This window comes from Myotis yumanensis, unplaced genomic scaffold (genome assembly GCF_028538775.1).
Source record: "Myotis yumanensis isolate MYYU_CA2020_CCGP unplaced genomic scaffold, mMyoYum1.0.hap1 SCAF_16, whole genome shotgun sequence".
Taxonomy (NCBI): Eukaryota; Metazoa; Chordata; class Mammalia; order Chiroptera; family Vespertilionidae; genus Myotis; species Myotis yumanensis.
Window position 1 is genome coordinate 3,587,929 of NW_027223767.1, and position 23,350 is coordinate 3,611,278.

A 23,350-nucleotide genomic window follows, 5' to 3' on the forward strand; every position below is an offset into this window, starting at 1 on the left:
CACAATATATTTCATTAATTCTAATTATTATGTTGTTAAATGTTATTGAGCATTTATATGTGCCACATATTATTCAATATATTCATCATCTCAACTCATAAACAAATCACATGATTTAACTGGTATTACTAGTATTGTCTGGCCAGTGTAGGTCAGTGGTTGAGTGTCGACCTATGAACCAAGCAATCACAGTTTGATTCTGGGTCAGGGCACATGCCCAGGTTTTGGGCTTGATTCCCAGCGGGGGGCATAGAGGAGGCAGCCAATCAATGATTCTCTCTCATCACTGATGTTTCTCTCTCTCTCTCCCTCTTTCCTCTTCTCTGAAATCAATAATAAAAAAAAGTAATAGTATTACCACTTTACAAGTGAAGAAACAAAAGACAAGACCAACTCAGCAGAACCAGACCCATAAAACTTAAAATAATTGTTATATTATTTTATTATAAATTTAATCTGATTCAATAAATAAAGGAGGGCTCAACATATTTTCAAAAATCAAGAAAAAAACTTTTAAATATATTTTTATTGATTTCAGAGAGGAAGGGAGAGGGAGAGAAACATCGATGATGAGAGAGAATCATTGATTGGCTGCCTTCTGCACGCCCCCTACTGGGGATCGAACCCACAACCTGGGCAAGTGCCCTTGATTGGAATCGAACCCGGGACCCTTCAGTCTGCAGGCCGATGGTCTATCCACTGAGCCAACCCGGCTAGGGAAAGGAAATATTTTTTAATAATCAAGCAGATTTTAAAATGAGCCAAATAAAAATTCTAGCAATAAAAACATAATTATTGAAACTGAAAGTATATTTGATAGATTAAATATAACTGGAGAGAGTAATGTATCCTGAAACACAGAAATTTTAAAACTTTTCAAAATGAAGCCCAAAGAAGTAACAAAATGGGAAATAAAAGCAATTAAGACACATAGAAGACAAGAGTGCTATTACATCTAACAGGAATTTCAGAAGATGACAAAGAAACTGCAGGAAAGAGTTTGGTAAAAAAACATAATGGTTTAGAACTGATGAAAAACTCATAGAGGAAGCCCAATGAATCCCAAGCTGGATTTAAAAAAATAATAATCCACTTCTAAATACATGCTCGTAAAAACAACACCACCCAAAGAAAAAGATATTGAAAGGAGTAAGAGAAAAAATTCAGACTATCTACAAAAGAATACAAATTAGGGTAAAGGCTGGTGTTTTAACAATGGAAGCCAGAAGACAGTATACCGAGAGAAAATAACCACATACCAAATAAAGAAATCTTTCAATAAACAGGCATAAATAAAAGATGACATTTAAGTAATAAAAAAAAAAACCAAATACTGAATTTACTAACAAATCCTCACTAATGGAAATTCTGATGCTCTTCAAGCACAAGTTTGTATCCCAAATTGAAGATCTGCACTGCATGAAGGAATAATGAATGAATAAGATGACAAATGTGTTGATGAACCTAACTTAACATCTAATCTAATAAAAGAGAAACATGCAAATTGAAAGCACCTCCGCTACGCCCAAGCCACGCCCACCAGCCAATCAGAGCGACTATATGCAAATTAACCCAACCAAGATGGCGGCCAGCAGCCACGGAGCTGGAGCAAGCAGGAGGCTTGGTTGCCCCAGCGATGGAGGAAGCCAAGCTTCCCGCCTGCCCTGGCTGGCTGTGGCCTCCGCTCAAGGCAACAAAGTTTCAATTATAGAAGATGAATAAATCCCAGATACCTGCTTCCAGCCAGCCTCCAAACAGCCATCAGCCCCTCACCCAGGCTGGCCAGGCACCCCAGCGGGGACCCCCACCCTGAAGGGGCTGTGGCCAGCCTGCAAACAGCCATCAGCCACTCACCCAGGCTGGCCAGGCACCCCAGTAGGACCCCCCTCCCTGAAGGGGGTGTGGCCAGCCTGAAAACGGCCCTCAGCCCCTCACCCAGGCTGGCCAGGCACTCCAGCGGGGACCCCAACACTGAAGGGAGTGTGGCCAGTCTGAAAACGGCCCTCAGCACTCACCCAGGCTGGCCAGGCACCCCAGCGGGACCCCCACCCTGATCCGGGACACCCTTCAGGGCAAACTAGCCAGCCCCCACCCATGCACCAGGCCTCTATCCTATATAATAAAAGGGTAATATAATAAAAGGGTAATATGCAAATTGACCCTAACAGCAGAACGACTGGGAATGACTGGTCACTATTACACACTGACCACCAGGGGGAAGACGCTCAATGCAGGAGCTGCCCCCTGGTGGTCAGTGCGCTCCCACAGGGGGAGCTCTGCTTAGCCACAAGCCAGGCTGATGGCTGCCAGTACAGTGGTGGTGGTGGGAGCCTCTCCCGCCTCCTCAGCAGCACTAAGTATGTCCGACTGCAACTAAGGCCTGCTCCCCGCTGGCAAGTGGACATCCCCGAGGGCTGCTGGGCTGCCAGAGGGATGTCTGACTGCCAGCTTAGGCCCAATCCCCTGGGGAGCGGGCCTAAGCCAGCGAGAGGGCACAGGCCGGGCTGAGGGATCCCTCCTCCAGCCGAGTGCACAAATTTTTGTGCACCGGGCCTCTAGTCTACACTAATAAAAGAGAAACATGCAAATTGACCGTCCCTCCGCTATACCCACCAGCCAATCAGAGCGATATGCAAATTAACCCAACAAAGATGGCAGTTAATTTGCATACACAGGCGCGGAGCAAAGACTGAAGACAGCGTAGAAGGAAGCCAAGCGCTGCAGAAGGGAGCAAGGCAGCAGAGACGGGAGGGAGCGAAGCGGCTGACAAGGCAGCAGAGACGGGAGGGAGCGAAGCGGCTGATAAGGGAGGGAGCGAGGCAGCAAAGAAGGGAGGGAGCGAAGCGGCGGACACGGGAGGAAGCGAGGCAGCGGAGACAGGAGGGAGCAAAGCAGCATAGAAGGGAGGAAGCTGAGGCGGCAGAGACGGGAGGGAGCCGAGGCGGCGGAGACAGGAGGGAGCGAGGCAGAGGAGACGGGAGGGAGCAAGGCTCCAGCCTCAGGAAGCCCTATTCTTGCAGGAATCTTCCTGCAACGGGCCTCTAGTGATTATATAAAACTAGAGGCTCAGAGCATGAAATCGTGCACAGATAGGGTCCCTAGGTCTAGCCTACGATCAGGCCCATCTTCCACATGCTCGCCAGTACCTGGTCTTGCCCCGCCACCCCCACCAGCCAGCCGGTTCCTCTCGCCGGCTCCAGGTCCCGCTCTACTGCTGCCACCAGCCACCCGGTTCTCCTCACTGCCCTGGGTCCCGCCCCACCGCCATTGCCAACCACCCTGTCCCCCTTGCCGGCCCCCACCTCATAGCAACTGGTTGAGCGGTCATTCCAGTCATTACACTTATGGTCGCTGGCCTTTTATTTATAGAATACTGTCTTAGGTAGTTTTAAAAAAGAACTAAAATATATGATATCAAAAGCATAAACATTGGGAAGATAGAAAGAACTAAAGTTCTATACCTTCATACTATTCAAGAACATGGCTAAGATACTTATTAGTTTTGGGATTTGACTTAAACAGGCTGTTAAAATTTTCTGGGGATAAAAAATAAAAAATTAAAAAAAATTTCTGTGGAATAACTAACTATAAGCAAAGAAATACAATCCAACTAGTGGGACAGGAGAAAATGAAATAAGACCAAAAAAATCAATCCAGAATAAGGATTTAAAAAAGAAAATACCAACATCAGCATAAAAAAAAAATAGGACAAATAGCATACATAAAGTAGTTAAAAATCCTTGATATATTACTAATCATCATTATCAGTTTAAAAAAAACTAAATTATGCTGTGGAAAGACAGGTTGCCAGACTGTATACAAAACCTTTGTAAGAGATACACCTTAAATATAAGAGCACAGAAAGTAAAGGGAAGGGAAAAGATAGGCTAACACCCCCTAGCTGGTTTGGCTCAGTGGATAGAGAATCGGCCTGGGGACTGAAAGATTCCAGGTTCGATTCCGGTCAAGGGGACATGCCCAGGTTGTGGGCTCGATCCCCAGTAGGGGGCGTGTAGGAGGAAGCCCATCAACGATTCTCTCTCATCATTGATGTTTCTCTCTCTTTCTCCCTCTCTGAAATCAATAAAAAATATTAAATTTTAAAAAAAGATAGGCTAACTAGCATCAACCAAAAGAGCTGATCTAATTATAATTACATCACTATTAGGCAAAAAAGACTTTATGGTAGAAATCATTCAAAAAGATAGAATGTCATTACCTTACAATAAACGATTTCACTGACCAGGAAAATTATAAATATGTACAAACCTACAATAAGAGCCTCAAAATGTATAGAATAAAAATTGAGAACTGAAAGAAGATGTATGCAAATCATATATCTGTTAATGGGTTAATATCCAAAATATATAAAGAACTCACAGAACTCAAAAGAAGAAAAAAATCCAATTAAAAAATTGGTAGACAATCTAAATAGCCATTTTTCCAAAGAGGACATACAGATGACCCACAGGTACATAAAAAGATGCTCAACAACATTAATTTAATCAAGAGGGAAATGAAAATCAAAACCACAATGAGATATCAACGTACACCTGTTAAAGTAGTTATTATAAAAACATAAGAAATAAATGTGGGTGAGGATGTGAAGAAAAGTGAATCCTTGTCGGTCGGAATGTAAATTAGTACAATCACTATGAAAAACATCATGGAGATTCCTCAAAAATTTCAAAATACAACTATCATATGATGAAGCAATTCCATTTCTGGGTATTTCTGAAAACAAAAACACGAATTCAACAAGCTATACGCACCCCCATGGTAACTGTAGCATTATATACAATAGTCAAGATATGGAAACAATCTGTCCCTGACAGATAAATAAATAAAGGAAATGTGATATATATAAAGGCATATTATTCAGCCATAAAAAAAGAAGGATATCTTACTGTTTGTGACACATAGATGGACCTTGTGGGCATTACGCTAAGTGAAATAAGTGAGACAAAGAAAGACAAATACCATATGATATCAGATATATGTGAAATCTTGAATACAAAGTCAACAATAAAACCCAGCACGCAGACATAGAGATCAGATTGGTGGTTGCCAAAGTTGGATGGGTAGGCAAATGGGTGAAAGAGTCAAAAGATACAAACTTGCAATTCTAAAATAAATAAGTAATGGAGATGTGATGTGCAGCATGGAGACTACAGTTAATAATACTAAATTGCATATTTGAAAGTTGTTAAGAGAGTAGATCTTAAAAGTTCTCATCACAAGGGGGAAAAATCTATAATTATGTATGGTGATGTATGTTAAAAAGACCTATTGTATTGTGGCAATCATTTTGCAACATAAACAAATACTGAATGATTATATTGTACCCCTAAAACTAATGTTTTATGTCAATTACACCCCAATTTAAAAAAGAGACCTATTAGGAAAATGGACAAATCCAAAACCATAATGGCAACTGATAAGTTGCAAATAAAAATGAGACAAGATATACATTCTTCTCAAGTATGTCCACAATATTTTTATGAAAACTGACCATCATACTAGGCTAAAATTCAAGAACACAAACATTTCTAATTTTACTGTGACCAGAGACTGGTGTGTTACAGACTACAGTCTCAGGTCACAATAAAGTGAAAATCAAATAACTAAAAATAGCCAAGAAAAAATTAATTAATAGAGAGATCAAAAAAGAAACCATAACAGATAATAAAAAGTATATATTATACCTTGTGGAATGAAGTTAAAGTAGTGCAGAGAGAGAGAGAAGAAAAAGCTAAAAAAGTAATGTGTTAACAAGTTATAAAGAGCAGAAAACCAAAGAAAGAAAATAAGAAGCAGAAACTTATGGTATAGAAGATAAAATTATATTCCAAAATATAAGAGGAAAAATTATCTCCAGAAGAAACAGAACTGAATTTTTATTAAAAAATTGAATAGCTAAGAGATAAAACCAAGATGGCAGCATAGGTTAATGCAGCACTAGCCATCTCCCACAACCGTATCAAAATTACAATTAAAATACAGAACCACCATCATTGAGAACCACCTGAAATCTGGCTGAATGGAACTTCTACAACAAGAAAAGTAAAGAAAAAGGCACACTGAGACTGGTAGGAGGGATGGAGGCACTGAACAGGGTTGCTGGTCTGACACCCATATGTGGCATGTTTTTAATTAGGAGTGAAATCTTGGCTGTAGAGGCTTCCGTAAGGAGCAAGGGGTCCCAGTCCCACACCAGACCCCTCAGCCCAGGAGGGTTCCAGAGCTGGGAAGAGAAGTCCCTGAAACTTTGGGCAATAAAAACCAGCGGGGATTGTGGATGAGTGACATGGAGGCTGCTTGAGACCCAGACAGTTCCTCTTAAAGGGCTGGCACACAGACTTGAGTGGACTTGCTCCCTCTGAGCTCCAGCACTGGGGCAGTGGCTTGAGTACATCCAGTGACATAGACGGAGGAACTAAATTGGCATCAGACAAGAATTTGAGGCAGCTTTCTCCCAGACAAAAGTGCTGACAGGGGTCACTGTTCCTATACTGAGACCTCCCCCATCCCAGAGCTGACTGGAAGGAGCCATATCTGTGTCTCCATCAACCTGACTCACCCTGTTCACTCTGCCTTGGTGATTCCCTGAGACCCCACCCCACCCCACCCAATTTGTACCCCACCCAAGCAGTTTGCAGTGGCTTTCCCATATGAATGGCCTGTCCAGGCTCAGGCTTCAGACTTTACTAAAATCTCTCAAACTAGCAGCAGCTGGTGTCAGCATGCCACATACCCCTCAATAAGAGGCCCCAAGCCTGGCACTAGCAGCAGCCAACTTACTTCACAGCTTGGCCTCTCCTGGGCACTTCCAACCCTAACACAAGAAGCAGCCATCTGCAGATTGTTCTATAGCTCCTGATGGGTAGGCAATGGCTAACTTTGCACCTCCAGGGAGGCACCAGAGTCAGTGCACCCAGTGGACAGCTTCAGACCACACCAGATTACAACTCTACACATCCACGAGTGACACCCTCAAGGGGCAGACTCAGTGAGCACCAAAGCCCTACTATAGAAAGTCCTGCCCCATAAGGCTATCTCCAGCACAGCAGCTCTTCTGCTATAGGCATAGCTCAGTGGTCGGCAAACTCATTAGTCAACAGAGCCAAATATCAACAGTACAACGACTGAAATTTCTTTTTGAGAGCCAAGTTTTTTAAATTTAAACTATATAGGTAGGTACATTGTTATTAACTTAATTAGGGTACTCCTAAGGCTTAGGAAGAGCCACACTCAAGGGGCCAAAGAGCTGCATGTGGCTCGCGTGTCGCACTTTGCCAACCATGGGCATAGCTGATCCTCACAGCAAATTGGCCTGGGGGTCAATTCCTCTCAGTGATGCCAACAACAATCAAGGCTCAACTACAATAAGACAGTGCACACAGCCCACACAGGGGTGCACCTAGAATACCCAGCTCAGGTGACTGGGGAGGCTGAGCCACTGGGCTCCACAGGACATCTACTATACAAGGCCACTCTACCAATTCGAGGAGGAGAAGGAAGATAAAAAATATGAACAATAAAATGGCAATAAATACATATCTATCAACAACTGAACCTAAAAATCAAAATAAATGAACAAAGAATAGAACCACAGGCATGGAAAAAAGGAAAAGACTGACAAATCTCAGAGGGAGGAGATTATCCAAAGAACTTATATGCATATATGCATTACCTATGGACACAAACAACAGGGTGGTGAAAGCCTGGGATGGGGTGAGACTGGGTGGAGTTGGGCAATGTGGGGAAAAGGGGACATATCTATTAAAGATTTTTTAAAAATAAATAAAAATGCCCTATCCAGTTTGGCTCAGTAGATAGAGCATTGGCCTGTGGACCAAAGGGTCCCAGGTCGACCCCAGTCAAGGGCATGTACCTCAGTCATAGGCTCCTCCCCAGCCCAGGGGGCCCTGGTCAGGGCTCATGCAGGAGGCAATCAATGTGTTTCTCTCACATCGATGTTTCTCTCTGTCTTTCCCTCTCTTCCACTCTCTCTCAAAATCAATGGAAAAATATCCTCGGGTGAGGGTAATAAATAAATAAACGTATAGGTAAGAATATGGGAAAAGAAAAGTTAAATAGCTATTTTTAAAAATCTTCACACATGCACAAAGATATAACCAGACCAAGCTGATTTTATTAAGTGCTACCAAACACTCACAGAACAAACAATCACAATCTTACTAAAATTATTTCAGAGGTTAAAAATGTGCTGACATGCCAAAACCGGTTTGGCTCGGTGGATAGAGCGTCAGCCTGCGGACTGAAGGGTCCCAGGTTCGATTCCGGTCAAGGGCATGTACCTGGGTTGCAGGCACATCCCCAGTGGGGTGTGTGCAGGAGGCAGCTGATCAATGTTTCTCTCTCATCGATGTTTCTAGCTCTCTGTCTCTCTCCCTTCCTCTCTGTGAAAAATCAATAAAATATATTAAAAAAAAAATGTGCTGACAATAGAGCGAGAAGGTATTATGCAAAGTGAAATAAGTCAGTTAGAGAAAGACAAAGAGCACATGATTTCACTTATATATAGAATCTAAAGAACAATATAAAGGAACAAACAAAACCAGAGTCTTAGATACAGAGAATAGACTGATGTTTGTCAGAGGGGAGAGGATGAAAAAGGTGAAGGGATTGATAAGTACAGATTGGCAATTATAAAACAGTCATGGAGATGTAACGTACAGCATAGGAAATACAGTCAGTAATCCTATCTAATAAAGAGAGAATATGCAAATTGACCATCACTTTGTCACAGCAGAGGCAGGGTTTCTGTAACACAAGATGGCTGCACTCACAGCAGAGTCCAAGTTCCCGTAACAAGTCTTAATGAGCAATCAGCAGGGACCTGAGGCTGTGTGGCGCTGGGCCGGGGCAGGGGACCTGAGGCTGCACCCCCCCCACCCAGTGGGGCTTGACAGGGGACCTCAGACCGCACCACCCACCCAGCAGGGCTTGACAGGGGACCTCAGGCAGCGCCCCCCACCCAGTGGGGCTTGACAGGGGACCTCAGGCAGCGCCCCCCACCCAGTGGGGCGTGACAGGGGACCTCAGACCGCACCACCCACCCAAAAGGGCTTGATGGGGGACCTCAGGCCATGCCCCCTGCCTGGTGAAGCTTGACGGTGGAACTCAGGCTGCGCCCCCCACCCGGCGGGGTTGACAGGGGACCTGAGGCTGCACCCCCCCACCCGGCTTCGGGCCAGGGGACCTGAGGCTGCGCCCCCCCACCCAGGGGGCTTGACAGGGGTGGGGCCAGCCAGGTCTGGATCTCGCCCAATAGAGGTGGGACTGGCCAGGTCTGGGTCTCGCATGATTTCAAGGCACACACGGGTGGGCCGGGACTTGGCTCTGGGTCCTGCGGCGCGCCCCAGACTCTGACAGGAGGAAGATTTTCATATACATTTTACTAATTTTCTTTCATCTCTGACAATTCTATTATGGATAAAGGGCAAACAGCAATATTAAAATATTTCCTCTAATTAATTCCCTTTTAATGTGCACAAATTTCATGCACCAGGCCACTAGTACTGGAATAAGTATATATGACACCAGTTGCATACTGGTAATAACAGGGAGAATACTTTATATACTTTATAAAGTATATGATTATCTAACCACTATGCTCCTGAAACTAATCTATAATAATAAAAGCATAATATACTAATTAGACCGGACAGCCGAATGACCTTCCGGACGACCTTCCAGACAAAGCTGGGGATGAGAGGGGCAAGGCAAGCCGCCGTGGCTGCGAGAGCCGAGCATCTTGCACGAATTTTGTGCATTGGACCTCTAGTACAAAATATTAAATGTGAACTGTAATTGAATAAAAGTAAAGAAAATGTAATGACAAAAATAAGAACCTTATAAGAGAGGTAGCCTGACAATCCCTCATGCAGTGGCAGCTGGTGGGGAGCAGTGGTGTGGTGACTGAGCTGTGAGCCTGGCGGGCATGGGCCGAGCCCCAGCCTGGCCTCTGTGTGCCCCCCTGGCTCTGCACCCCTGATGCTGCACAGGTACTGATCCCACCCCGGCCAGGACAATGGTGAAGTATTTCCTGGGCCAGAGTGTGCTCCAGAGTTCCTGGGACCAAGTGTTTGCTGCCTTCTGGCAGCGGTATCCAGACCCCTTTAGCAAACATGTCTTGAAGGAAGACACAGTGCACCAGGAGGTGACCCCTGACTAGAAGCTCCTGTCCCAGAGACTACTAACCAAGCTGCAAGGTGAGGTTCCGTCCAAAAGCCTTGCTGAGACAGCCAAGGAAGCCAAAGAGGATCCAAAGGAGATAGCACTGGCAGTACATACAAGGCAAAGGACCTTGTCAGCAAGGAAGCCACCAAGAAGCAGAAGCAGCAGTTTGTGTAGCTAGCCCAGACCCTGGTGCAGCAGCACACCAGACCACTCAGGTGCACTTCCTCTGCCCTCTCCCCTTGTACTTTATTATTAAAAATCAACTTCCAGCCTGACCTATTTTCTGCGTAGTGAGTTGGAGGTGGTATCTGTTTGGCATCTACAGTGCATCACACACATTACCCAAGTCTGGACCGAGCCTGCTTCTTCCCGCATTGGATAGCTGAGAAGAGATTCGCCCAGGATCACAGATAGTGTGTAGGCAAAGTGGTCATAAGCACTTAACTGTAAGTAAGCCCCATAAGAGCAGGGACCTTTGTTTTGTTCTCTGCTGTGTCCCAAGTACCTGGAACAACCTTATCGATCATATAATAGACACTCAATAAATATTTACTGAATTCAATCAGCCCCCCTCCTCCAAAAAAAAAAATTACAGGAAAGAAATATTACAGGCTGATCTTGCTCTCACATATCAGATACAAAAATTCTAAGATAAATATTGTGCAAGAAAATCCAGCAATCTACACTAATAAAAGACAAAGATGTTAATTGACCATACCTTCACTACGCCCATCAGCCAATCAGAAGAGTATGCAAATTAACCCAACAAAGATGGCCGTTAAATTTGCATACTGCAGGCGGGGAGGCACAGCGCAATCCGCCCGCCCCACCGCCAGCCACGGCATGTGCACCACCCGGTGGGCGGCGGGGCGGGGCACAGCAGATGGCGATCCACCCGCCCCGCGCCCCACGCCCCACTCTGCCCCGCCGCCAGCCGGGCCTGCCGTCCATCTGCGTGGCCCGGTGGCCAGCGGGGCAGGACGCAGTGGATCACGATCTGCCCGCCCCGCCCCACCACCCGCCAGGCCTGCCCTGTGCGGCAGGCAGCGGGGCGGCAGAGGGCCTGCCATCTGTGACCCAGCACGGGATCCAGGCCTGCCATCTGCCACCAGGGGAGCGTGCCTAAGCCAGCAGGTGGTTATCTCCCGAGGAGTCCCAGACTGTGAGAGGGCACAGGTCGGGCTGAGGGACACCCCCCGACAAATTTTTGTGCACCGGGCCTCTAGTCTATATATAAAAGGCTAATATGCTAAGTGTCCGATAAGTCACTATCAATAATCGGGGAGGGGGGGCTCCACAATTGCCCCAAAGAGGGAGGCCTAGGCCACCAACCAGCGGGCTGCAGTGGGTGGGCAGGGCCTCCCGCTGCGGGGTGCGATCCATTGTGGAGCCCCGGCCGGAGGGGCAGGGCCTACCTCTTTGGAGCGATCCATCAAGGAGCCCTGGCTGGGTGAGTGGGGCCTACCTCTTTGGGGCAACCGACTGCGGGGCTCTTGGACTGTGAGAGGGCACAGGCCGGGCTGAGGGAACTGCACCCCCCCTCGAGTGCAGAAATTTCGTGCACTGGGCCTCTAGTTAATTATAATAGAGCTAAAACTGTAGAACAGTGGGCAAAGAATGAAATTTTCAATTAATTATCCATACAGGAATAAAAATGAATGTTGACTCCTGCCTTAAGGCAGTCACAAAACATCAATTTCTGGTAGCTTAAGAATAATGTGAGGGGTGATGTCAGTAGCATGGTGGCATGAGAGGAGCCCTATGACTGTTCCTTGTAAGTAACAAGTAGGATAGCTATAATTCAACAAAAGATTCCCTGCTCAACACACAAACATATCTGAAAGTTCCACACACTGACACATCTGAACGTGGGCACATCCAGATGAACAGGGGAGACTGGACAAGGAAAGGACAAGACTGCAGAGGAAATCCAGCCCTAGTGGTGGCCCAGGCCACCACTGTGATAGCAGTGATAGCAGTGAAAGGTCAGGGTACGACCCCAACAGAGACAGCAATCAATTGGGCCTGGCACACACAGAGGCTGAGCCCAAGATAAGGGGCAGAGAAGAGGCTCATTCCACACACCACCATCACCAAAGAAATCTACAGATGTAGGAATCTTCCCATCCTCTATGGCCCCCCCAGCACTAAAATTCTCACTAAGCAGATTGAGAAGAGGCAAAAAAAAACAACACAAAAAAACACCAACTTTCCAACCTGCGTGGTCTGTACTCATTGCAGCTAAAGCAACTACAAAGAACAGCACAGATGCTCCCACCCCATGCCCTGTCACTGCAGAGCCTAGTAAAAGCAGCTGGTTCAATTCAGACAGAGTGGCTCTGCTGGCACCTCTCACCACAGGAAGGCAGCACCAGGAAAACAAAGGCCAAGAGACCCATAGACCATAACTTTCCTCCATGTAGATGCTGTCCCAAGAGAAAGGGGTCCAAGTACCTGGTTGTAAAGAGGACACCCAGCTCCTTGGCCAATATGGAGAAGGGAATGGGGAGAATTTCCATGGCAGAGGCAACACCGCCCCATAGAGATAATCCCAGAAGCATCAATTCTCTTCGTACAGGTAAGAAAAGAAAAACCCTTTCGCTTCAGCACCACTTACAAGAAAAAAAAAAGCAAGTCCTCTACTTATCAAGTTAAGAGTCAAATACTTTTAAAAATGTTTTAAAGAAAGAAAAAAGAGATTTCATTTCCACAAATGGCAGGAAGAGAAATAACCCATCAAATACAATGAATAACCAAGGTAACAAGGGAGTTCAGAAAGAAAATTTAAAAATCTCCAGAAAATAAACTTGAAGATAAGGAAGACTATGATTTAAATGACAAGAAAATTCAAGATTACAGTTCTGGAAAAAAAAAACTCAACAAGATACAAGAAAAGTAATTCAACAAACTCAGAAATGAAATAAATGGCAAAGAGTATTTCACCAAAGATATTGAAACTTAAACATAGACATAGACACACACACACACGCACACACACACACAAATTCTGGAGCTAAAGCACTCAATACATCAGGCAAAGAATAAGGAAACCTTTGGAGTAGCAGTCGCCAACCGGTGGTCCACAGACCACTGGTGGTCCAAGAGGTCCGAAAGGTTGTCGACCACTGAATTAGACAGCCTAAGAAATAGAGGAGACCAGACAGAGGAAAGAATTACTGATACTGAAGCTAGAAGTCTAGAAATGACTCAGATGGAAGAGAGAGAATGGAGAGTATGAAGAAAACTCAAAGATCAGTATGAGAACTATCTGACTCCATTAGAAAAAGCAACGTAACAATAATGGGTCCACCAGAAGAAGAAGAAAGGAAGAAAGGAACATAGAAACTATTCAAACAAATAATCAATGAGAACTTCTCAAACCTATGGAAAAAACCGGACCCTTGAATCCAATAAGCTAACACCTAATTATCTCAACCCAAAAAGGCCTTCTCCAGGGCATATTACATTAAAGCTCTCAAAAATTAATGGCAAAGAAAGAATTCTCAATGAAGCCAGAGAAAAGATGGTAACCTCGTGGGACTTATCACAGAAACCCTAAAAGCTGGGAAAGATTGAAATGAAATATTCAAATTATTGCCCGGCCGGTGTGGCTCAGTGGTTGAACCAGGAGGTTATGGTTCAATTCCCATTCAGGCCACATGCCCAGATTGCAGGCTCAATCACCAGTAGGGGGCATGCAGGGGGCTGCCAATCAAGATTCTCTTTCATCATTGATGTGTCTATCTCTCTCTCCCTCTCCCTTCCTCTCTGATATCAATAAAAAGATACTAAAAGATATATATATATATATATATACACATATTCAAATTATTGAAAGAGAGAAATCACCAGCTATGAATAGTATATTTAGCACAGTTAACCTTTAGATATAATAAAGAAATAAAGGCTTTTCCAGCCGTATATAAGCTGAGGGAATTTACCACCATAAGATCTGCAATAAAAGACAGGCTGAGCCCTAGCCTGGCTCAGTGGATGGAGTATCACCCCGAAGAGTGAAGGGTCACAGGTTCGATTCCAGTCAAGGGCATGTACCTCGATTGCAGGCTCAATCCCCAGCCCCAGTCGGGGCGCACGTGGGAGGCAACCAATTGATGTATTTCTCTCACATCGATATTTCTCTCTCCCCCCTCCCTTCCACTCTCTCTTTAAAAAAAAAAAAATCAATGGAGAAAACATCCTCTTGTGAGGATTAACAACAACAACAACAAAAAGACAAGCTGAAAGGTGCTCTTCTACATGAAATAAAAAAAACAAAAGAATACAAAACTGTAACAGGACTAACAGACACAGAACAAGGAAATTGCAACTCTTGTTCAGAATACAGCATTAAACACTTAAAACATATCATAAAGGTCAAAGGAGATAAAAGCATTAAATAAAAAAGAAAAAAAACAATAGCTATTGCAATTTGGAAATGCATGAACAGCATAAAAAAGTGATTTGTGAAAACAAAAATATGAAGGGGGAGGAGAATAGGACTGAACTTGCACAGGTGAATGAACATAAGATGCAATCAGAAGAATAAAGACTATTGTAAATATGAAATGTTTTTCCCCATATACTTAATGGTAACCACAAAACAAAAATCTAAAACTAAGACACACAGCCCTGACCAGTTTGGCTCAGGGGATAGAGTGTCGGCTTGCGGACGGAAGGGTCCCAGGTTCGATTCCGGTCAAGGCCATGTACCTTGGTTGCGGGCACATCCCCAGTGGGAGGTGTGCAGGAGGCAGCTGATCGATGTTTCTCTCTCATTGGTGCTTCTGACTCTCTATCCCTCTCCCTTTCTCTCTGTAAAAAATCAATAAAATATATTAAAAAAATAAAAATAAAAAAATAAAACTAAGACACATACAACAACAACAACAACAAAAGAGGAAATGGATAAATCAAATCAAAGAATACCACCAAACTAGAATAACAGACAGAAAGACAAGGGTAAAGAAACAATGCACAGCTACCAGAAACAATGCACAGCTACCAGAAATCAAAAGATAAAATGGCTATAGGAAATCCTCATACGTCAAAAAATCACAATAAATGTACATGGACTGAACTCATCAATTAAAATGCACCAAGTAGTGTGATGGGTTAAGAAACAAAACCTAACAGCCCTGGGCAGTGTGGCTCAGTAGTTAATAACAGAGTGTCAGTCCACACACCAAAGGATCGCAGGTTCAATTCCCAGTCAAGGGCACATACTTGTTTTGCAAGTTCGATCTCCCACCCTGGTCTGGGCGAATGCAAGAGGCAACCAATAGATGTTTCTCTCTCACATTAATGTTTTCCTGTTTCTCTTTCTCTCTCTCTCTCTCTCTCTCTCTCTCTCTCTCTTACTTTCGCTCTCTCTCCCTCTCTAAAAATCAATAAAAAAAACATATCCACAGGTGAGGATTAAAAGAATAAAATGAATATACATAGAAATGGCCCTAGCCAGTTTGGCTCAGTGGATAAGCATTGGCCCTCAGCCTGAAGAGTCCGGGTTCAATTCCCTCAGTTGCAGGCTCAATCCCTAGCCCCAGTCGGGGTGTGTGATGGAGGCAACAAATCGATGTGTGTTTCTCACATCACTGTTTCTCTCTTTCTCTCTCTCTCTGTCTCTTCTCACCCCTTCCACGCTCTTAAAAAAAAAAATGTCGCCCTGACCGGTTTGGCTCAGTGGCTAGAGCGTCGGCCTTCGGACCGAAGGGTCCCAGGTTCGATTCTGGTCAAGGGCATGTGCCTTGGTTGCAGGCACATCCCCAGTAGGGGGTGTGCAGGAGGCGGCTGATTGATGTTTCTCTCTCATCTATGTTTCTGGCTCTCTATTCCTCTCCCTTCCTCTCTGTAAAAAAAATCAATAAAAAATATATATTAAAAAAAATATGTCAATGGAAAAAATATCCTGGGGAGAGGATTAACCAAAAAAATGATACAGAGAAATGAATGAGAATCCCAACAGACATATCAAAATGTGGGGGAGTTATAGCATTACTCTACAGCCTACCTCAAGAAACAAAAATTGCAACTAAAAAACCTAATATTTCACCTTTAAGAATTAGAAAAAGAATAAATGAAGCCCAAAGTCAGTAGAAAGAAAAAAATAATTAAATTTAGAACAGAATTAAATAAAGAACAAAAGACAATAAAAAATTTAATCAAACAAGAGCTGGTTCTTTGAAAAAAATTAATAAAATTGACAAACTCCTGGCTAGACTCACTAAGAAATAAAGAGAAAAGACTCACACAAACAAAGTCAGAAATGAAAAAGAAGTTAAAACGGACTCCACAGATATACAACGGACTATATAACAATACTATGAAAGTATATACACCACCAAATTCAATACCTTAGAAGAAATGGACAAGTTCTTAGAAATAAATAAGTTTCCTAGATTGAATCATGAAGAATTGGAAAACCTAAATAGACCAGTTAACAGTAAGGAAATTGGAAGAGTAAGCAAAAAACTTCCAAAATGTATGGCCAGGTGGCTCAGTTGGAACACAGTCCCATGCAACAAAAGGTTGGGGATTCGATTCCCGGTCAGAGCACATACCTAGGTTTCAGGTTCAATCCCCAGTCAGGGTGCGTACAGGAGGCAACCAATTGATATTTGCTTTCTCATCTCTCTCTCTTTCCCCCTCCCTCCCTCTAAACATATCCAAGGGTGAGAATTTTAAAAAATATATAGAGATAGATAGATAGATAGATACAAAGGGAGACTTGACTGTGGATGGTGAGTAATACAGATGATGTATTATAAAGCTGTACATTTAAATTTGTATGTTATTAACCAATATCACTCCTATAAATTTAAGAAAAAGAATGTGAAAAGCATTAACTATAAAACTTTTCAAAAGACTATAATATAGTAAACTATTTTAATCATGCCAAGGTGGCTTGGGAGGGGCAGGTGTGGGATAGAGGAGGTCAATGGGGGAAAAAATACAAAGGGGACATCTGTAATACTTTCAACAATAAAGATAAATTTAAAAATAAAATGATGCCAGGGTAGTCGCATATAAAATCTAAAGAAACTCTGTTCACCAAAAAACACTATTAAGCTCTAAGACCTAAATTAAGTGCTAAAACTATAAAACTCGCAAAAGAAAACATAGGTACAGGCAAGGAGTGGTTGAAGATGGCAACAATGATCCTAAACTCACCACCTCCCAAAGACACACTGAATCTACAGCTATATATGGAACAATTTCCTCTGAAAAAGACCTGAAAACTAACTAAGCTACTCCTTCACAACAGGCAAATGAGGAAAATGCCCCGTCAAAGCAGACAGCTCCAGAATGACAAATAGGAAGGAATGGGGTGCTCACAGAGGAACAGGGAGAGACATTACGGTGGTAAAACAGAACAAGTTATTGGGTGCTTTGTTCAAATGCCTATGGATCATGAGAAACCAAGAAGCTAAACACACACAAAACAAACGGGTCGAACAACTGGAGGCATAAGGAGGGGAAAAAAGGAGAAAAAGAACAGGATAAATAGAAGAGAATTGTAGACATGAAAATGTTAATAACACATGGAAAAAAGAAAGCTTGTGCCTAGGAAAAAAGAAAGCAAAGGTATAAGTCTTTGTAACCTTGGATCATGCAACGGTTTCTTAGATAGGACACCAAAAGCAAAAGTAGTAAAAGATAAAATAAATTCAACTTCATCACAATTAAAAACTTTTGGCCCTGGTGTGACTACCACCCAGCTATTATCTGGAACAGTAGTCATTTATCTCCATCCTTATTCTCTCCCACCAAGAGGATGACATCATCACCATTAACCCATTAAATTGATTAACTAAATACATTAAATTCCCAATCGGTTTCTGTCCATTTCTGACTTTTCTGGCAGATTCCTTCTGTTTTCCATACACTGGAATCATACTGTTTTATTTACTGAGGCTTAACATCATTTTGTAAAATCTTGCAGAGCCTGACCTGTAAGCACTAGCGACTTTTCAAATAATTTTAAGTTTTTCTATTGTTTAACCTTATTTGGGGGGCAGAGGGGTACGCTAAAGTGACGTTTCTGGCTCCAAAATAAAAATATGAGAGCTACCCTGGGTGGGTGGCTCAGCTGGTTAGAGCGTTGTCCCATACACCAAAAGGTTGTGGGTTCAATTCCCAGTCAGGGTGCATACCAAGGTTGCAGGTTCGATCCCCAGTTGGGGCACATATGGGAAGCAATGGATCAATGTTTCTCTCTTTTTCTCTCCCTTCCTCTCTCTAAAAATCAATAAACATGTCCTCAGGGTGAGGATTTTTTTTTTAATGTGAGAGCCATTTATATATGGAAGATTCAGTGGACATGAGCCCACTAAGGTCCCAGAACTATCTTTTCAGTTGGGGAACTAAAGACTAACAAAGATTATCACTTTAAAGTGGATAATGATGAAAATGGGCACCAGTTATCTTTAAGAATGGTTTAGTGCTGGTGCAAAGGATGAACTGAGCATTGTTGAAAAAAAGGCAATGAATTATGAAGACAGTCCAATTTAAGTAATACTGGCAACTGAAACCATCTGTACAACCAATGTTTCCCTTAGTGGCTTTGAAATAACACCACCTGTGGTCTACACGTGCTTCAGGGCCTGTGCATATTAGCGGACAGCAATCAGCAGCTGTGGAGGAAGATGCAGAATCAGAAGATCTTTGAAGAAGAGGAGGCTGTCAAACTCGCACATAATCTGGAAAGTGATCTACCCCTAGAAATGGTAGCAAGGTTCCACAGATAAAAGTAAAACGTAATGATGAAGATATTGAATATAATGAGGAGGAGGAAACTGAAGAAAGAGTTCCAGTAAAGAAACCTATACATATCAAACTAGAATGAAAAAGACTAAAAAATAAAACGGGAAAAACTCCTAAAATACAAAAGGACCTAGCTTTGTAGATGACATTAAATCAAAAATTCAGGCAAATCGAGAAAAACCATATTGAACAGTCCTGGTATTGTGAGCCCAAAAATGAAGAGAGAGATAAAGGAGAGACAAATAAAGTTCATACTGAGCATCATCAACAATCCACACTGAAATCTTTTAAATATCAATCCCCTTTTCAGAATGGAAGCAATCTTACTCTTAACACTCAAAAAAGCAAAAAAAAACTTGTACATGAATGTTATAGAAACATTATTCATAACAGCTAAAAGTGAACACAACCCAAATGTCCATCAACTAATGAATGAATAAACGAAACAGTATATACGTGCAAAATTTTATTCAGCCATACCAAGAAATGAATTGCTGATACAAGATACAGCATGGATAAATAGTGGAAACATACTAAATGAAAGAAACACACTAAATGAAATGTCACATATTATATGATTCTATTTATCTGAAATGTGCAGAATATGTAAATCCATACAGACCAAAAGAGATTATTGGTTGCCAGGAGCAGGGACAAGGGGGACATAGAGAGTAATTGCTAATAGGTATGTGGTTGTTTTTCAAAGTAATAAAAATGTTCTGGAATTATATTGTGGTGATAATTGCACAACTTTATGACTACATTAAAAGCCACTGGATTATACACTTTAAAAGAGTCACTATTATGGTATGTGAATTTTTTATCTCAATAAAAAAATCCCTACACACACATACCACAAATAAAGAAAAATGACGAGCCACAATACAGAAGTTATCTGCTATACACATCAATGACAAGACTTGAGGAAATACTAGAAATAATAAAATGACCAATTGAAAGAAAAAAAATCCCCATATGGAACACAAATATACCATAAACAATAGAAAATAAGCTCTATCACATTCCTGATGAGGCAAAATGCAAATTAAAACCACAGTGAGAACTATTTCACATCCAACTGAAAAAAGTTATCAAATGAAGGCAAGGCTATACACAAAATGGAACTTGTACATGCTACCATTGAGAATGTAAAATGGTACTGACATTTTAGCAAATTTAGTATAATCTAGTATACGCAAAGATATGCATACTCTCTGGCCAAGCAATACCTTTCCTGGGCACATGTCCTAGAAAATCTGTTTCCACGTGAACCAAAAAATATAGCACTAGTATATGAAATAGCAACAAAATTAAAAACAATCCATCCAATAGGATCAAAAATAAAATGAATAAATAAGGTTGCTATGAGCATACAATAAAATAATACAACTGAGGAAATTAATGAATGAAACTAAGAAAACAACAAAAAAAGTCAGAATCACAGAATAAATTTGAAATGTATAGAAAAATCAACATCATCTTCTTTAAAGAGACATTCATTCTTAGAATACATTAAGCAGTAAAATCAAAAACTTACTTGCTTCTTTTTCAGTTTAAAGATCTGCTGCTCCACTTTAGCAATTTCTCGATCTACACGATCCATACTCTGTATTAACTCTTCCTTTGAAAGTTTTGAAGGTGAAGCATTTTGATCATCTCCACATGGTTGCCCAGAGATTGGAGAGGATGGAGCTTCATGTTTGCCTCCAAATGCTGGATCCTTTAGAGAAGAAAATCAAGAACAATTTATTTATTTTTTAATATATACTTTTTAATTAATTTCAGAGAGGAAGAGAGAGGGAGAGATATAAACATCAATGAGAGAGAATTATTGATCAGCTGCCTCCTGCACGACGCACTAGGGATCTAGCCCACAACCTCCTGGTTCATAGGTCAACACTCAACCACTGAGTCACTCCAGCTTGGCAGAGAACAACAACTTGTTCCTCACTAAGAGCCAATGGTAGTGTCATGATTCTCTTAACTGAAAAAGTCAATTTTAAAATGTCAAACGATGGTCACTGGCTTCAATTCAACACGAACAGGAATCCCCAATCTGGGGTGCAGTTAAGAAGGAAATTTTATTTAGTGCAAACAGCTCAATAGTGCTACAGTGTGACTTTTAAAACAGCAAGGCTATGAAGCTGCCCTTGGCCCAGGTCCAGGTCCCTCTTCACTTAGGCAGCTCTGCTCTGCTCCACTGTGCTCTGCTCCAGGATGGTTCAGTGTCTCAACTCTAGCAGTAGAAACAGTCTCAGTGGAAAGTGCACTCTCCAAGCCAGAAGGATGCGGACTTATATAGAAAGAAGTCCCTGCCACTGGTACCTTATTGGTCTGTTCTCAAATGAGGACTCAGAATCCTACCAGTTTGATTGGCTCAAAGGCACTATACAGAATGGTAAGAATAGAGCTGCTCTGATTGGTTGGAGCTGCACAGCTCTGACTGAATGGGGAAAATCTCAGTCCTATTGGTTGAAATAATAGAAACTCGTTCAGAAGGACTGGCTCAGATGGCAGAAACACAGTGCAAGCAGGCAGTTCAGTGTGGATACAGGCAGTTTAGAGAAGGCGCTCCTTTGTAAAGTAGTTTGCATGAGATGCCCCTGTGAGGAAATGGCTGCTAGGGCCTGTTTTGTTTTGTTGTTTGTTTTAGCCCAGTTAGCCACAAGGAGCCCTTCATAGTAGATGTATTTTTTCCTTTCTGAGTTCACAAAAACAGCAGAGCCATGTGTACTATATCTCTATATGGAAGTCCTACAATAGTAATTTTTATACATACAACCTCCACTGATGTTTATATCACTTTTATAATTCAAACATATCGTTCACTATTTTGAAGATTCTAACAGCTATACAGAATGAGGTGGCAGGTTGACTAACCAACCTTCGGTATAACAATACAGGGACTATATAGAATTTCTGGGGAAATAATAATGCAATCAAGACAAAGGAAGATACCAATTTCTCAGCCATTTTCTTGCAATGGTTCTTCAAAAGATATGAACATGTAGGTTGGAATATGGTATAAACTACAGATGAAAATCTGTGTGCCTACTCAACTTAACAACTACGATATGATCAAGAGTTACCATCATAAAGTTTTCAGGCTTTCCAAGAAACAATAATAAGGCACAGAAGTTAAGAAAATTACCTAGGAACTTCTGTTGCTACTATCACCTAGGCCTATCCTTATAAAGAGCAACTAACCCTGCCTACACTACAGTGCATATAACATCTCTTTAGCCAAATATAATATACCATTTCACCTCAAAATCAGCAGGAAACTGTAGAATAAAAGCCCCTCTACCTCCCCCCACCCCGTGTAGGTACATACGTATACACACACACATCCTATTAATTACCAGGCAAAGGTAAAGATATAAGCAATACTGAAAAGCAAATAAATTTCAGATTAAGATATTAGTTTTCTTCAGGCTATAAGAAATCTAGAATAAGCATAGTTCATAGGACTATAGTTATTCTAATTCTGTCAAGAATGCCATTGGTATTTTAACAGGGATTGTATTAAATCTGTATATTGCTTTAGGTAGTAATGACATTTTAACAACAGTCATTCTTCCAATCCATGAGCAAGGTACAGTCAAACTTCAGTTCTCAGATTTCTCCCATCTTGAACATTTCAGTTCTCCACCAAGTTGCTCACAGAAAAAAATGTCTCAGTTATTAATGTTCTGGACCTGACAACCCTTTCAGGTCACAAACAAAGGAGAGAATGCTGTGAATATTTTTGTAAAATTTTTTTTTTTGCTTTTTTTGATGGTGAAATGAATGATCAGCACAATTTTAAAACATAAAGAGGACGGAAATCAAGATGGCGGCATAGGTAAGCACCTGAAATTGCTGCCTCGCACAACCACTTCAAAACTACAATAAAAGACAAAACGGACATCATCCAGAACCACAGGAAGGCTGGCTGAGTGGAAATTCTACAACTAGAAGGAAAGAGAAAAGTACACTGAGACTCAGAGGAGGTGCGGAAGTAAAGTGCAGAGGTACAGAGGCGCGAGAGGAGAGGGCTGGCAACTGAGGACGCGGTTGTCTTTTTCAATCGGAAGGGAGACTCAAGCTCCCGACTGCTCTGAACTCCAGTTCCAGGCGGGCGAGTCTCTGGGGACCCAGACTCATACAGGGAGGAAATGAACTGTCTGGCATCTGGTAGAACTCGAGGGCGGCTTTCTCTCAGAGGTGCTTGCAGCGATTACCAATTACTGAGGGACACTGAGACCCAGGGCCTCTTAGGGCAGGGCTGAGGATCAGCCATAGCTGTTTGCTCAGCCCTGTTGATTCCCTGAGACCCCACCCCACCCAAGCTGTGCGCAGAGGCTTTTGCATATGAATGGCATGGCCCTTTACAATGTAAAAT

General features: G+C 42.3%; 1 protein-coding gene and 1 pseudogene across 12 annotated transcripts in view; one reads left to right on the plus strand and one right to left on the minus strand.

The window, feature by feature from the left end:
- The window catches only part of NCOR1 (nuclear receptor corepressor 1), a 248,269-nt gene that overhangs the window by 141,760 nt on the left and 83,159 nt on the right, over window positions 1-23,350 (minus strand). For all 12 annotated transcript variants that reach the window (XM_070393236.1, XM_070393244.1, XM_070393247.1 and 9 more), the window contains exon 5: window positions 20,504-20,686. In XM_070393236.1, the coding sequence (XP_070249337.1) occupies window positions 20,504-20,686 (183 nt within the window). The remainder of the gene's footprint in view (window positions 1-20,503; window positions 20,687-23,350) is intronic.
- Window positions 18,506-19,155, plus strand: LOC138994485 (nucleophosmin pseudogene; annotated as a pseudogene).